Here is a 15,737-nt window from a genome sequence, read left to right as displayed (position 1 = left end):
TAACTCGACTGCTATTACATGGAATGCTGTGCAATTTGAGGAGACATACGTGATCCTCATGAGGACGACTCTTTGATGATCACATTACTTTTTCCTCTCGCTCCACCTTGAGTTTTATATTGTTTGTTGTTTACTTAAATGCCTTGACGTCTAATAAGTGCATTCAATTTTGCCCAGACAATGAGTCATAAAGTCTTTGATGACCACGTGACTTATCCTCCAGTGCCACCATGAGGTTATCTTTTGTGGTTTCAAGTGAAATGTCTCTGTTGCGGCATTGGTATGAAATATGGTGCAGAAATGTATGTCTCCCTTGGGATTAATTGGGATAACACAGTCCCTGACCTTTTCTATGTCTACTGCAATCATCAGGTCAACACTTTGCGTTATTGTCAAATACCTTTGCAACTAATCTCAATAGTGTTTATTGCTCAGTAGCTAATATTGGCAGGCTAACCCACTAGACTAAGATGACCAACATAGCAAACATTGTCAGGTGAGCATATTAGCGTGCATTAGCATTTAGCTGAAAGCCTTCCTATGCCCAAGTACAGACTCACAGAGCCGCTGGCTGTAGACTCTTAGTCTTGTTGCACTTAAACCTCGAAGGACAGATCAAAATGCTGCACATGCTTGAGGGAAGGCCTCTGGGATTTGTGTGCTTTACATCAAGCCTTCCATACAGACCCTATTGACAGACACATGGAAACTTCTCAGCACTGTCTAACTGAAATGAAAACAAAAGTATAGCCCCTCCCCCGAAATGCAGACCACAGAATTGACACTTGCTAAAAATTCCAAATTGACTGGCAGTTAATCACAATTAAATGAACAGCAATTCTTTTTTTTTTAGATATGATGCTTTTGAAAAAAAATATTTTTTACATTTTAAGTTAAAGGTGTGTGGTCAAATATTTTCAGAATGCTAACATAGTCATATGTGTGACTATGATGCTATTTATATGATGTTAACATGGTATCTTTCATTTTATGCATGTGCTTGCGAGACAATTCTTCATTCTCGATATAAAAGTATTCCACCTACAACTCACAGATCAGGGTCCCACAAACCTTCTAGAGGAAAGACATGGGAACAAAGTAAGATCATTTCACACAGTAGTATGTCAGGTTTATACAGTATGTTGAAAAGTAAGGATTGAAGAGAATATAAACCAAAAGTATAATATAACACACACACACACACACACACACACACACACACACACACACACACACACACACACACACACACACACAAACACACGAGCCAGACAACAGTGAATAGAGACCCTCTCTTTACTCAACAGGAGATAGGCGACCTCTAGTGGTTTAGCACTCACACAGCAGACAGTAGCTCAATTTGGTGATGCCTGAACATTTTTGCAGAGTGATTCTGAGTCTTTGTCTTTCTTTCTCTTCAAGCACTGATAAACTAATCAGATTTGCCATAATATCTGCCCTGTTCTAATACCCATTCAACAGATCAGCTCAAGTTCTAGGATTTGGTTTATGAAATTGCAGGTCACTGTCTGTGTGTTTATCTGCTGAGAAAGCCAGACACCCTGGACAAAGGTTATGGTGTTTAGACAGGGCATTCCACAGAGTAGTGTGAGCATCCACACTGTGAAGGACTGGACCTTATACCCCACCCCTTACCATAGACCCATTTTGACTTTTTTAAGGAGGGCAGGTGATCTTCAGGGGTATAACACTTCAGCACTTGATGCCACATAGGCGTGGCATACATCATCTGAAAGCTGGAAAACTTTAGGATTGATCTGAATTTTTGTAAATCTTCAATAAACATTGTCTTTCGGTTAGGTGCCTATTCAAATGCTGAAAGTTTCAATCTAGTATACGGCTTTGACCATTATGATGGAAGTTTATGATGACCATCACCGTGCTCAGTGATGTCTCTTAAATAATGTGTTGTTCATGAGCAACTATCTTAGGCTTCTACACATAACTCCTGTGGAAATGTCTAAGTTGTGCATGAATATAACTCAACAAAGTACCTGCAGAACATTTTGTCAATGTCTTTGTGTGTTTAGACCAACGCTGGGTGTATCCGCTCCTCGTGCTGCTCCTGGTCCCTCGCTGACTCATGCGGTGTAGCTAGCTTTGGGGTTTTCCACAGTAACGGGAGAAGTCGCTACACAATAAACCCTTTATTCCTGACCTGTACTGAGCTCCACACACACACACACACACACGCACACACTGCTATGTTCTTGACACACATACACATGCTTGGAGGAACAATATATGTATATGTATATATATATATATATATATATATATATATATATATATATATATATAGGCCTCCGCTAACGAGTGTGATGATGCCGAGACCTTGCTGAATTGCATGCTGGGTGTGCACGTATGGCTTTTGGAGGTGAGTACGTGTGGGTGGATGTTTGTGTACATGCCTCAGGCTCACTGTGCTTCTCATTAGTCCTCCACACTGCTCAGAAAAAGAGGTGTCCTGACTTCAGCACACACACAAGAGCAGGAGCGTGTGCCACAGTGTGTGTGTTTGTGTGTGTATCTGTGGATATGTGTATTTTCCAGAGGCTATAACAGCAAGGTTACACCACAACTGGAAACAGATGAGCTCAGCAATTAATGGGCTGAACCTAAAATAAATTGCAGCTGACTGTTAAGCTCTGAAAGACATTATATGTTCCAGAGAACGGATGTATTGTTCTAAAATAAAGACTTCAAGATTACTGACAAAATAAGTATTTTATCTTTTTAATAGTGTAATACTGTACATGGTTTCAAGATATATATATTATACATATATATATATATATATATATGTATAATATATATATTTATATATATATATATATATATATATATATAATATGACAATAATAAAATGTGCAATGAAAATGAGCAAAATATTTCTTCTTCATGTTCAACTTCAGCAAAAGCATGTATATTTGTTCAGTCTTTTTTTTCTTCTTTTAAAGCGAGTCAAACAGTGATGTGTTTCCATCAAAACCAAGACCTAAGAAATAAAGTGACTCCTGTTTCAGAAGACGTTAGAAAACGTTGAAGAAAAATTGAATATATTTTTTAAAACGCAAGGCACATGGCTTAAACAGTTTCCCGGCTCCATTGTCTCTGTCCAAACAACGCTATGTTTTTACTTATGCAGCACAATTACCTCAGATAAATACTTCTATCCTGCTGCTTAGTATATCAGATTCCTATGCTTTGTATAACAGTGGGAGGAAGCTCATGAAGGAAGACAAGAAGAGTGTCTGTGACACTTGTTCACGGCCCTTTAATCCATACTGATGGCCGTTCTGTACATCCCATCATGCTGTGCACGACAGAATCAAGCTGATGGGTCTGGTGTCCTCTACCCTTCCCCACTCTGATTGGTTCACTCCCAAAAAGTAATAAGCCTGGAGAAAAAGAGAAGAGCAGATTTGTAATAATAAATTCTTACTTCATACATTAGACTATTGGGTGGCTGATAGTGTTCTACAGCTCATTTGTAGTGAGTTGTTACGCTGTTACCCCAGCTACTGAGTTAATTTGGGCACTTGACTACTGCAGCTCTCTTAAGGAAGCATCGCTGTGGATTCCTGGACTATGAGCTCATAGTTCAGACTTACATACTCAGTGACCAGTTTCAGTAATTAATGTGTCATGTTGTCATGTGATGGCACCACTGATTGTGTTCAAAATATGGAAAAGAAGGGCCTATAGCTCTCCTCGCCCCAAAAGTGTATTTGTCAACAGATCAGCTAAATACATAAGAAAAGGCCATGTGTGTGTGTGGGTGTGTGTGTGTTTAAAAATACTTGGCTGCCTGGTGAGGGAGAGGCAGGCAGATGTTATTTTGAAGGCTCACATTGCATCTTAATTATGTCCTCAAGTGAGAGAGTGTTTGTGTCCTGAGACGACTGTGGTGCAGTTAAGGCCGATGACCATATGATGAAAGCTGACATGACTTTAACACTAGAGTGGAACATCTACATTGATCTACACATAAACACTGGTACCACTTGTAAATAACCTTTAGCCTGAGTGCTTCTCAACCTTGTGCCACCTCATTTCCCAAGAGACTCGATGTTTTCATTCCATCCAATCACAGCAGTCTTGTCTCAACTTTGACCACAAGAGGGGAGATTATCAGGGAAGTCAGTGGCGGAACTGATTGGAGACTTTTGTTTTTTTATGGAAATGGTTTAGAACATCTGGCAGTTTTCAATTTATAAAACATATACATTTACCCCTTGCTGTGTCTGAGAGATGCTTTGACTTGGTCACTATAATCTCAGTGAAACAAAATTAGTACTGTGAACCTGAGACACTCCAGCTATAAGAGTGTGTGGTGCTCCTGTCCCTCACAACCCAAATACATGTGTAAGTCTTAATAAGTTATTACATAGAATAACCTCCTTCAAACCTATTTTCTAAATTGTATGACAGCCCCAGTCTAATTCACCTCCATCCGAGGAAGATTTACATTCACCAGATCAGAGCTCCTCATCCTCCCCAGTGCTGCCCAGGTGTGCTGTGGACAGGTGCCTGTTCCGTCCCGTCTGCACGGCCTGCAGGTTCTTATAGCGCACCAGTGCCAACGCAATCTCCGCGTTCCACGCCGTGCCGTCCTGCGGACACCGAAAGTCAATTTCCTTACCCGTAGCCATGACCACGGTAAAATACACCAGCCCTCGTTTGTACTCCACGCAATCCACAGTGGCCATGCGCTCGAAACGGAGCTCCTTGGCTTTGGAGCTCCACGCCGAGCTCGGAGCATCACCGCCGCCTTTGCAGTCATGCAGGCGCAGCCCTTCCTCGGTAAGCACGCAGCGCTTCTTCTTCCACAGCTGGAGGAGCCCGCTGCTGCGCTTCTCCAGCTGCCCGTCTCTCATCACTTTGGCCGGGAAAGACATGGCTACACTGAGCCGACGTCTTCAGACAGAGACGAAATGTAGGAAACCTTCAGACAGTGATTCGTCCCAAGATGTGTCCATTAAACACACCTCTCGTGCGTTACTGTGCGGCGCCAAGTGTCACTCAGGAAAACATATCGGTACGAGATATGTCATGAGTAATAGTAGCCAATACAACACAACGCGTTTATATTCTGTGTATATAAATAAATGCCATGCGCAATGAAAACACTAGAGGTTGGTAGGCTGGTCTGCCTGGATATGTTTGAACATGCCCGGCTCCTCTGTGGACCTTCCCCGCCTCCTCCTGGTGACGGCAGAAGGAGATCCGCGGGCTGTTTATGAAATTCCCCGTGTGTGTGTGTGTGTGTGTGTGTGTGTGTGTGCGTGTGTGTGTGTGTGTGTGTGTGTGTGTGATCGTGTGTTTGTAGACCGTGAGATTGTATAGCACTGTGCGTTGTGTTGGGTCATGTCATGTGTTTTGCCACCTCCCCCTATAAGGTCACAGTGCATCCGTTTATAAGTAAAATTGTTTTTTCAAGTAAACTTAAAATGTTTTATTTAAATTCCATTTAGCTCCATTAGTTGCATTGTCTTGTTTCTCTTTTAAGAGCTGGAATGCGAGTGGGTGGCAGCTGGATAGAAGTCAGAAGTTAAAAATATGTGAGCGTGAGAAAGAAACACAATGTAATACATAAATGTCTTTATTCATCAGGTATAACCGATTTTTGGAAACGATTTCTTAAATTGAGTGTGTTTGCGCAATCGCAGTTAAATTATTTCATATTTGTCTACAATACACTGTAAACGACTACAACTCCTGATATAGGAAGGCATGTTTGAAACCAATGTAAGCTGACTTAATATTATACAATTAGGTGGAGGAACTGGTTTACAAGCTTCAAAGCCTGGCTGATTCCTCTGAAGTTTCCCTGTTCTCATAGGAGGTAAAGCTTTATGACACTAAAACGTGTTGTCATTCTTCACAACTTGATGGTTGCGTGGCATGTGACAGATGAGCTTCATGGGTGGAGTGAAACTGTAATTCCCACAACTTCCCTCAAGATACTGGATGTATTTTTACTGTGATGCATGCGTCACTGCAATGTTATGAGAAGAATGGATAAAATGTGTGTGACTTTTCTATACACACACACACACACACACACACACACACACACACACACACACACACACACACACACACACACACACACAGCTTCTATTTTCTGCCCCAATTAAAAAGAAACACTGGCACTAAAATATTTCAATTTTGTTTATTATCATTCTGTTTGGAAAGCATTAAAAAAAAGCAGTACTTAGTCTATTACATACAATATTGTTAATAAGATATTGAGATTTCATTCGAAGGGGGGAAACAACAGCAAAAGGTGCAAATCATCATTGCAGGTGAAACAGATGAGATATGTTTCAGTATTAAGTATAGATTAAGACCCTATCTCCACGTGGATGGAGTCAGGTGTATGTTTACAGGCAGCAGTCTGCCCTCTGCAGTTAGAAGACAGTTAGCGCAGCTTTCTGTATGATATCAATGGCGATCTCATTGGTCTGCTCTCTACTGAGTATTCACCAGCGCCCCAGCTCCCTGTCCGTACCCAAACCCCTTGGGACCAAAGTGTTTGCCATAGCAGGCTGAAAGAAGGAGAAAACAAAGTAAAAAATACAAAACAATACAAATGCAAAACAACGCAGCTCGCTAGAAGCATTCGTCACATTTGGGCAACGAGTTACGTTTTCAAAGGCGTTCGGAGAGAAAATCAAGGATCAGCGTTGAAATCATTATTTCCACAAAATGTGTGGCAATCCGATACAGATTGTCAGCTCTGCGGACCTGGACGTTGCAACATGACGCGAACTTCACGCTACGTACGTGCAGTGAAAATAACATCTGGACGTTTGCATATACTTCCAGGGAACGGTAGACAGAAGATATGTAGGACCACGATAATTTAACTAATCTAACATAACTCGTTACTGGATAATTGTAAACAAAATAAAAAGATGCTGTGTGACAGTTCCGTGCAGTAAAGAAAATAATGTTACAGTTTATGGTAGCATTCTATTTTCTTTTTTTCTCCCGCTAACGTCACCCTACATTGAGAATATTGCTGAACGTTACGATTCCAGTGCTTTGGAAATCCTTGACTGGGCCTGGCATAAAATCTAGAAAAACAAAACCCAAGTTTAAATCAACACATGGGGGTACTAGAACTGGAAATGAATTAGCACCCTGCAGAAATGCTACATGAGGCAGAGAAATGCACTTGAATAATATGTTTCTTATTCCTGCCAATGTTCTTGTTGTGTGCTTTAGGATATATTTATGTATTACGGGACCCTCTGCTGTATTCTTGTGTTTATTCAACTCAGTCACCACTCACATGCCATTAAAAAACCACAGCAGTTTAATTTATTAGATTTAAGTCTTCAAGAGTGGAAATGTTATTATTGCATCAGATCATCCCCCTTTCTTTAAGATGTGCAACCTTGTTCTGATAACAATGCCTTTGTATATTTTGTGGTTGTATTGTATGATGTATCACATATCATAATCTTTTTCAGACAAATGAAGCCTCAGTGGATTAATACGAGTCACGCTGGCTTCACCAATCTGAACCAGCATGGAAAACAGGTCTGACATGAGATTACTATTATATATAATATTGTGTTAGCAGTATGAACAGGTTAAATGTGTATTTAAAAATTGTGCAGTACTTAATACAGTGTTTCTGTCTCGCAAGTGACATTTTACCTTTGCAGTAGATCTCTCCATCCTTATCAGCTTGTGTGGTTGACTCAAGGCTCTTATTACATGTGGCACAAGTGAAACATCCAATCTTATGCCACGCCTATAAATAAATGAATAGAAAATACATTTTTGAAAGGGATGTATTTTTTTCCAAGCATGCAAATGCATGTGCATGTCAGGGTTTTTTTTCTTACACTTCCAGCTGCAATCACTTTCTCAGCAGCGTAGACGGCCTTGCCACAACGAGGGCACTTTTCTGACCCTCCAAACTTCTGAGCCAGCTTGGATGGGTTTGGGTTGCTGCTGGTGGGACGATGAGGAGCAGGTCTGATGGAGACAGAGAGAAACCGTTGGTAAAAGGCCTTTAAGAAAGACCGAGAGGTGTGCGTGTGTTACTCACTCTTCATGTGTAATACCCAGAGACTCTCCCCGGTCCATGCTGAGTGTCCCTGCTCCCTGGCCATAACCGTAACCTTTTGGCCCGTACTTCTTGCTGTAGCACGCCTTGCAGTAGATTTCCTCCATATGAACAGCTTCAGTTGTGCTGTCCAAGTTCATCCCACACACCACTGCAAAAACAGTAGCATGCAAACACACTTACATGCATGTATTGTTTTCTTTTGCATATATGTGCACACATTTTTTAGCCCAATCATCTATTTAGATATAGGCTCCGAACGGTTTCCTTTTATGTAACAGTTCTACTGAAGAAACATATTCTCATCTAGGCACCATCACAGGAATGTTCGATTACAACACAAATAACTCTCACAACTCAACCTACATATTTGTCAAGTTGAGTCATATAAACATTTTGTTAGTGTTAGGAGTATATCTGCCATAGAAAAATATAAGTTTCACGTTGATGCGTATAAATATTTTGTCCTCTTTTTATCAACCATAACCGCTTTTTGTTTTATTATACCATGCCACCTATGCATATATATTTTTCTTTGAGGGTAGATGACCAACAGTTCACATTAGATTAGTATTAATTGTGACTGTAATGACAAGTGACAAGTTTAGGAAGTTCAGCGGTTTCCACATTGACAATGACAGGAAGAAGCAAAGAGTTTACTCACTGCACTGGAAGCAGAACTTGTGGAAGCTCCGCCCATCACAGAGTACCTCTTCTACAAAGTAGACTGTCTTCTGACAGCGGCCACACTTGTTTCCTCCTCCTAATGGCATGCTTTAGTAATTGCATGCAGCATGAACACAGACACAAACACACTGTGATACCAGCTTTCTAGTTGTATAGAATCTGTCAATAAATATACAGAATCTTAACAAAGTAACAGTGATTAACTAAGTTTCAGAGAGGAATAGTTAACAGTCAATTGGAGGGTAAAGAAATAGTAAAATGCTGTAACTGTGGCTCAGATAGTTTATAGGTATTCTTAAGGCATGCGGTTGAATGTGGTTTAAAAGTCTGTAATTTACATTTGTAAGTACGCTTTAAATACAAAAACAAATAGATCATTGAACTACTAACTTTACACAACTATGAAGCGAACACATCTGCTCTATTTAAACATTCAAATTTGGTGGCCTGTAATTTTGGCTTTGTAAAGCCAGGCCAGTATTTTAACTCCTGCCACTCCTTCTGCAAAGAACCAGCAAGCCAACAGTGAAACAGAAAATAGCAGTTGTCTTTGTGTTTGTTAGCCAGCGACGCAATTTGCTTTCTTTTGAAAACCGAAGACATGTGGAAGTAACGTGAAATGTGATTTTCCTGAGGAGTCTTAAAGTTGGTGGAATGTGAAAGACCCTGGCATCCTGTCTGTTTCTACACTTGGTTTCCCAACACAAGCCTCCCATTCCAGTCCCGTCTATCCGCATCCACATTCCTGAACATTCAAACCCTCCCACCTCCCTGCCCCTGCCTGTCTGGCTCATTCTGCATCACTTCTGCAGACTTCTATGTCTGAGTTGTAGGTTGGTTCTATCTGAGCATTATATGGAAGTGTAATTTCCCCCATCAACCATGGAGGCATTTCCTTTGTGTGCCCGGCTGCACCAAATTACCTCGCTCCCTATTTTTTAAAAGACAATACAACACCAACCCCAAAATTAAACATAACTTCTTCACTGCGGACGCCACAATTGTGATGTTCTGGTGATGGACATTTAATATACTTGTGTTAATGTTACATATAAAGCATGTATACAATACAATAATATATATTCACTTCATCAGGATTCTCACATATTAAATAATGTATAAGTCTGTCACAAACAATAGTTCTACTGGAAACTAATGAATTCATATATTAATCAATAAACAATAAGCCAATAAAATACAACCTCAGAAGTCTGAACTGAGGATATCAAACTGAGTCCTGGAAACAGGACACAAGCTTGCTTTTACTGCCAGTAAAAGCAGAAATTTCAGGAATATTCTTTGTGGTAGAAAATGATCTTTTAAGAGCTTTCCAGCAGCCCAACTAGGAAAACATGACTAGATGTGGTCAGTCAGAAGTCTCAAATAACTCTAAACTCTTTCATGTTGTTTTACGGGCAAAATCATCAATAAGGAGCAGAAAAAGGAAGGTAGAAGCTTGGACATGAGACAAGAGTGTCATGGTAAAGATTACTCCAAATACCAGCTAAAGGACAAAGTAGGCTAACAGACGGTGAGAAAAAAACAGGTTAGTCACTTCATTACAGATACTGCTGGTGGGACGATGAGGAGCAGGTCTGATGGAGACAGAGAGAAACCGTTGGTAAAAGGCCTTTAAGAAAGACCGAGAGGTGTGCGTGTGTTACTCACTCTTCATGTGTAATACCCAGAGACTCTCCCCGGTCCATGCTGAGTGTGCCTGCTCCCTGGCCATAACCGTAACCTTTTGGCCCGTACTTCTTGCTGTAGCACGCCTTGCAGTAGATTTCCTCCATATGAACAGCTTCAGTTGTGCTGTCCAAGTTCTTCCCACACACCACTGCAAAAACAGTAGCATGCAAACACACTTACATGCATGTATTGTTTTCTTTTGCATATATGTGCACACATTTTTTAGCCCAATCATCTATTTAGATATAGGCTCCGAACGGTTTCCTTTTATGGAACAGTTCTACTGAAGAAACATATTCTCATCTAGGCACCATCACAGGAATGTTCGATTACAACACAAATAACTCTCACAACTCAACCTACATATTTGTCAAGTTGAGTCATATAAACATTTTGTTAGTGTTAGGAGTATATCTGCCATAGAAAAATATAAGTTTCACATTGATGCGTATAAATATTTTGTCCTCTTTTTAGCAACCATAACCGCTTTTTGTTTTATTATACCATGCCACCTATGCATATATATTTTTCTTTGAGGGTAGATGACCAACAGTTCACATTAGATTAGTATTAATTGTGACTGTAATGACAAGTGACAAGTTTAGGAAGTTCAGCGGTTTCCACATTGACAATGACAGGAAGAAGCAAAGAGTTTACTCACTGCACTGGAAGCAGAACTTGTGGAAGCTCCGCCCATCACAGAGTACCTCTTCTACAAAGTAGACTGTCTTCTGACAGCGGCCACACTTGTTTCCTCCTCCTAATGGCATGCTTTAGTAATTGCATGCAGCATGAACACAGACACAAAAACACTGTGATACCAGCTTTCTAGTTGTATAGAATCTGTCAATAAATATACAGAATCTTAACAAAGTAACAGTGATTAACTAAGTTTCAGAGAGGAATAGTTAACAGTCAATTGGAGGGTAAAGAAATAGTAAAATGCTGTAACTGTGGCTCAGATAGTTTATAGGTATTCTTAAGGCATGCGGTTGAATGTGGTTTAAAAGTCTGTAATTTACATTTGTAAGTACGCTTTAAATACAAAAACAAATAGATCATTGAACTACTAACTTTACACAACTATGAAGCGAACACATCTGCTCTATTTAAACATTCAAATTTGGTGGCCTGTAATTTTGGCTTTGTAAAGCCAGGCCAGTATTTTAACTCCTGCCACTCCTTCTGCAAAGAACCAGCAAGCCAACAGTGAAACAGAAAATAGCAGTTGTCTTTGTGTTTGTTAGCCAGCGACGCAATTTGCTTTCTTTTGAAAACCGAAGACATGTGGAAGTAACGTGAAATGTGATTTTCCTGAGGAGTCTTAAAGTTGGTGGAATGTGAAAGACCCTGGCATCCTGTCTGTTTCTACACTTGGTTTCCCAACACAAGCCTCCCATTCCAGTCCCGTCTATCCGCATCCACATTCCTGAACATTCAAACCCTCCCACCTCCCTGCCCCTGCCTGTCTGGCTCATTCTGCATCACTTCTGCAGACTTCTATGTCTGAGTTGTAGGTTGGTTCTATCTGAGCATTATATGGAAGTGTAATTTCCCCCATCAACCATGGAGGCATTTCCTTTGTGTGCCCGGCTGCACCAAATTACCTCGCTCCCTATTTTTTAAAAGACAATACAACACCAACCCCAAAATTAAACATAACTTCTTCACTGCGGACGCCACAATTGTGATGTTCTGGTGATGGACATTTAATATACTTGTGTTAATGTTACATATAAAGCATGTATACAATACAATAATATATATTCACTTCATCAGGATTCTCACATATTAAATAATGTATAAGTCTGTCACAAACAATAGTTCTACTGGAAACTAATGAATTCATATATTAATCAATAAACAATAAGCCAATAAAATACAACCTCAGAAGTCTGAACTGAGGATATCAAACTGAGTCCTGGAAACAGGACACAAGCTTGCTTTTACTGCCAGTAAAAGCAGAAATTTCAGGAATATTCTTTGTGGTAGAAAATGATCTTTTAAGAGCTTTCCAGCAGCCCAACTAGGAAAACATGACTAGATGTGGTCAGTCAGAAGTCTCAAATAACTCTAAACTCTTTCATGTTGTTTTACGGGCAAAATCATCAATAAGGAGCAGAAAAAGGAAGGTAGAAGCTTGGACATGAGACAAGAGTGTCATGGTAAAGATTACTCCAAATACCAGCTAAAGGACAAAGTAGGCTAACAGACGGTGAGAAAAAAACAGGTTAGTCACTTCATTACAGATTTATGATTGGAGATGAATTCTGGTACATGTTGATGATTGTGGCTCTGCAGGTTTAGACATGTAGGACACAGACTGTTGTGCATGAATGTTTAAATATATTAGAGTGAATGAGAAGTAAGAGGTGAAAATAAATCAGGAAGTTTGTTCATCAAATAAATGTGACTGCATGTGACATCTGCGAGATTTATTGTTTTAAATCAGTCGGAGTAAGAGCATTAAGTAAGAGCATTAAGATCTCTGCTTACTCTATTTGGTTTTCTTGTACATGAGTGTTCCACATTGTGTTACTGTTTAACTGCATGCTTTGATACCACTTTGCAAACTCTAATGCATGATAGCTATTCAAACAAAAGGAGTCCCCTCTGTCCTGACTTACACAGAAAAAACATTTGAAATGTGTCAGACTGTTTTTCCCATCATGCATCGGCACAAAGTGTAGGAAATGAGATACAGTAAGAGGCAAGCAGGAAGCGTTAGCGGGCTGTAATGTGTGATCATTTCTCACCTGCAGTTAGTACGTGCTATCAGTCAGTGATGACTCAAATAGGCTCAGACAGTGTGGCTGGTTTGTGCCTCTCCAGTTTTACACTGTTCCAGATGTGTTGAAATGAAGGAGCTTCTGTTGTTGCTGCTTCAGTCCGCAAAGTTATGACGTGTCGAGCAACAGGGGAGTTTCTGACTGACTGAGAGAGAGAGAGAGAGAGAGAGAGAGAGAGAGAGGTGAATGGGGAGGGATCTTGGATTGAAAAGCTGTGTGATTACTTACACCGTGGAAATATTTCGTACATACCAGCCAGAAACACAGTGACTAAGGAAGATACACTCTATGCAGAAAAGATATAAAGTATAGCACAAAGATCTAGTTCACTTTATGAACAAAGAAATATATGAGTAAATGCTAAAGGGGTGCAAACGCATTTTCATTTCAAAATGCTACATTATTCATTTACATGTTTCACTTGTTTGGGGTATTTCGGCAAGCCTCATTCAGTTATTTCCTGGCTGATGTTAAATGGCAGGATAAGTAGGTTCATGCATGAACACATGTCTTTGGGTTCAGGCTGGGCTTCACATGAAACCATGCAAAAAGCCTCAATGTGAATAAATTATTGATGAATAAATTGTAGTATTGACGTTTTCTATCTTTGTCTTAAATTATCATGCCAGTCCTGAAGTTTCATGGTGAGGGATAATATACCTGTTATGCAATATTTAAACCTGACAATAGAGAATAGGACTGTTGTTCGACATATATGGAGGATACTTCCTTCCTGGATTACCTTGGTCTCCCTCTAGATTTCTTTAAGCAAGTGTTGACATGTATGATAACCTTCCAGCTGACTGCATCAAGAATAATGTGCATCGCTCTTCTTCTTGATGTTTGCAGATTTGGACTATTGGTATTCTTTTCTCCTATTCTGTGTTTTATCTTATGAGCCAGTAAGGTCATCACACTATTTTTTTAAAAATATTTCTCTCAAGATGTTAATAACCCTTCAACAGATAAGCTTTTTGATGCGTCAAATGGTAAAACGTGTTCCCTCTTACACAGTAAATAAGAGGCAATCTCAATCCTTTGTACTTTATCGCCCACAACCGTAAAAAACGTTTAGGCACCAGCTGGTAAAGGTCAATCTGAGATGCTCAATGGATGAGAAAGCATTATTTGAATTGGATTGAGGAGCTGCTTGACAATGTTGACAGATGAAGCACAGTGAATGATGAGCATCCAGCTCAGTGATTGAGCACTGTTACCACCATGTGGTCATAGTGGGAACTGTACACCAGTAAAAATACTATTTGTCTACATACAAACAATGACTCTTTATACATTCATAATAATACATATTTTATGCATCAAAGTCTGTTTACAGATCTTGGGGAATATCACTGCCTAAAGACTATGGTTTTGAAAATGAAAAGAATCTGGGTGTGTGTCGTTAGAGATAAGGGAGCATACCAAACCTCATAGGCGACTGGAGGCCACATTAGCAGCTACTACAATAACACTCTCAAATCTCTGACTAAACTATCAGCAATATAGTTGCATTGTGGGTATTGTAGGTGCCATGCCCTGAAAAGCAAGATAACGCATTGATTAAAAAAGACAATTTCTTGTTAGATTTTGATCCTAACCTTTGAACAGTCTTGTCCATTGTCTAACGTAATCGACAATGATATAGAAACACAATGCTAGTAATCGATTATCAAAATAGACTTCTAAAATACTAATTTCAGCCCAATCTGAATTTGTCCTTACAAATGTGTTAGTGGAAGCTTTGTATATATAAATATATATCAATAACATGCAGGATGATAATGACATCCTGCATGTTTGGTGGATAAGGGAGACACATGCAGGAAAGCCAATGCAAACTCAACAATGAGAAGTGAAAGTCAAGAGTTGTAATTAGAAATGTTAAACATGTTCTAGAAACAAAAACACGCAGGAGAAGAAAGGATAATCACATATGTTTTTTTTAATGTACATTTAAACACAAACAGAGTGGCAAGTTCCACACATTTAATATACATGTACTTCAGGCACAACCAAAACCGCTCTAACATGTTGACACGCATGCACACAACTCCTGATGAAATGTGTTGTACTCTGTATAATGCCTCGGCAGCCTCAGCTTCTCAAAGCATGTTAAAGCTGTGGAAAGTGTGGCCTCTACAATCTCCAGCTTCATCTTTGTGGCTGGCACCTCCCATCCTATCCAGAACTTTATGAGGCTCTTCAGCTCAGCTGGAGACGCTGTAGACACGGACTCTGCTGAGAAGCAGCTCAAAAGATATCACTGTAACAATAGTCGTACATACCATTTTCAATAAATGTTTTCAAGTAGCCGGATACTCAACGTACATCCATGACATCGGAGTCGCCATCTTCTTCAATTTTGTAGCTCTCGAAGATGACGGTTATGAACGATGGCCATATGATGCAATCCAAGATCATCTGAAATCACTTTAATCCTCTTAGTATTTGACATTGGTGCA

The 15,737-nt window shown here is 39.9% G+C and overlaps 2 protein-coding genes across 5 annotated transcripts; both read right to left on the bottom strand.

The window, feature by feature from the left end:
- Positions 1-2,880: 2,880 nt before the first annotated feature.
- phlda3 (pleckstrin homology-like domain, family A, member 3) lies at positions 2,881-5,286 on the bottom strand. Of its 3 annotated transcripts, none has more exons than XM_034537134.1 (2): positions 4,493-5,286; positions 2,881-3,422 (listed from the first exon to the last, which is right to left on the bottom strand). In XM_034537134.1, the coding sequence occupies exon 1, from the start codon at positions 4,920-4,922 to the stop codon at positions 4,503-4,505; it is 420 nt and encodes a 139-aa protein (XP_034393025.1). In that variant the 5' UTR covers positions 4,923-5,286; the 3' UTR covers positions 2,881-3,422; positions 4,493-4,502. The 3 variants fall into 3 exon arrangements, with proteins under 3 accessions (XP_034393025.1, XP_034393026.1, XP_034393024.1); XM_034537135.1 differs by having other exon boundaries at positions 4,499-5,286; XM_034537133.1 differs by having other exon boundaries at positions 4,472-5,285.
- Positions 5,287-6,185: 899 nt separating this feature from the next.
- csrp1a (cysteine and glycine-rich protein 1a) lies at positions 6,186-13,431 on the bottom strand. Of its 2 annotated transcripts, XM_034537111.1 has the most exons (8): positions 13,243-13,431; positions 11,148-11,257; positions 10,466-10,634; positions 8,775-8,884; positions 8,093-8,261; positions 7,887-8,019; positions 7,696-7,792; positions 6,186-6,575 (listed from the first exon to the last, which is right to left on the bottom strand). In XM_034537111.1, the coding sequence occupies exons 2-8, from the start codon at positions 11,254-11,256 to the stop codon at positions 6,499-6,501; spliced, it is 864 nt and encodes a 287-aa protein (XP_034393002.1). In that variant the 5' UTR covers position 11,257; positions 13,243-13,431; the 3' UTR covers positions 6,186-6,498. The 2 variants fall into 2 exon arrangements, with proteins under 2 accessions (XP_034393002.1, XP_034393003.1); XM_034537112.1 differs by lacking the exon at positions 11,148-11,257.
- Between the last annotated feature and the right edge of the window lie 2,306 nt (positions 13,432-15,737).

This window comes from Cyclopterus lumpus, chromosome 7 (genome assembly GCF_009769545.1).
Source record: "Cyclopterus lumpus isolate fCycLum1 chromosome 7, fCycLum1.pri, whole genome shotgun sequence".
NCBI lineage: Eukaryota > Metazoa > Chordata > Actinopteri > Perciformes > Cyclopteridae > Cyclopterus > Cyclopterus lumpus.
This window is presented reverse-complemented; position numbering and strand designations above follow the sequence as displayed.

Coding starts and splice junctions, on each gene's coding strand:
- csrp1a (XM_034537111.1), bottom strand. CDS start 11,256: ATGCCATTAGGAGGAGGAAACAAGTGTGGCCGCTGTCAGAAGACAGTC. Junction 10,635..11,147: donor CAAGTTCTGCTTCCAGTGCA/GTGAGTAAACTC, acceptor CTGTTTTTGCAG/TGGTGTGTGGGAAGAACTTG. Junction 6,576..7,695: donor TGGAGAGATCTACTGCAAAG/GTAAAATGTCAC, acceptor TCCTTCTTTCAG/CCTGCTATGGCAAACACTTT.
- phlda3 (XM_034537134.1), bottom strand. CDS start 4,922: ATGTCTTTCCCGGCCAAAGTGATGAGAGACGGGCAGCTGGAGAAGCGC.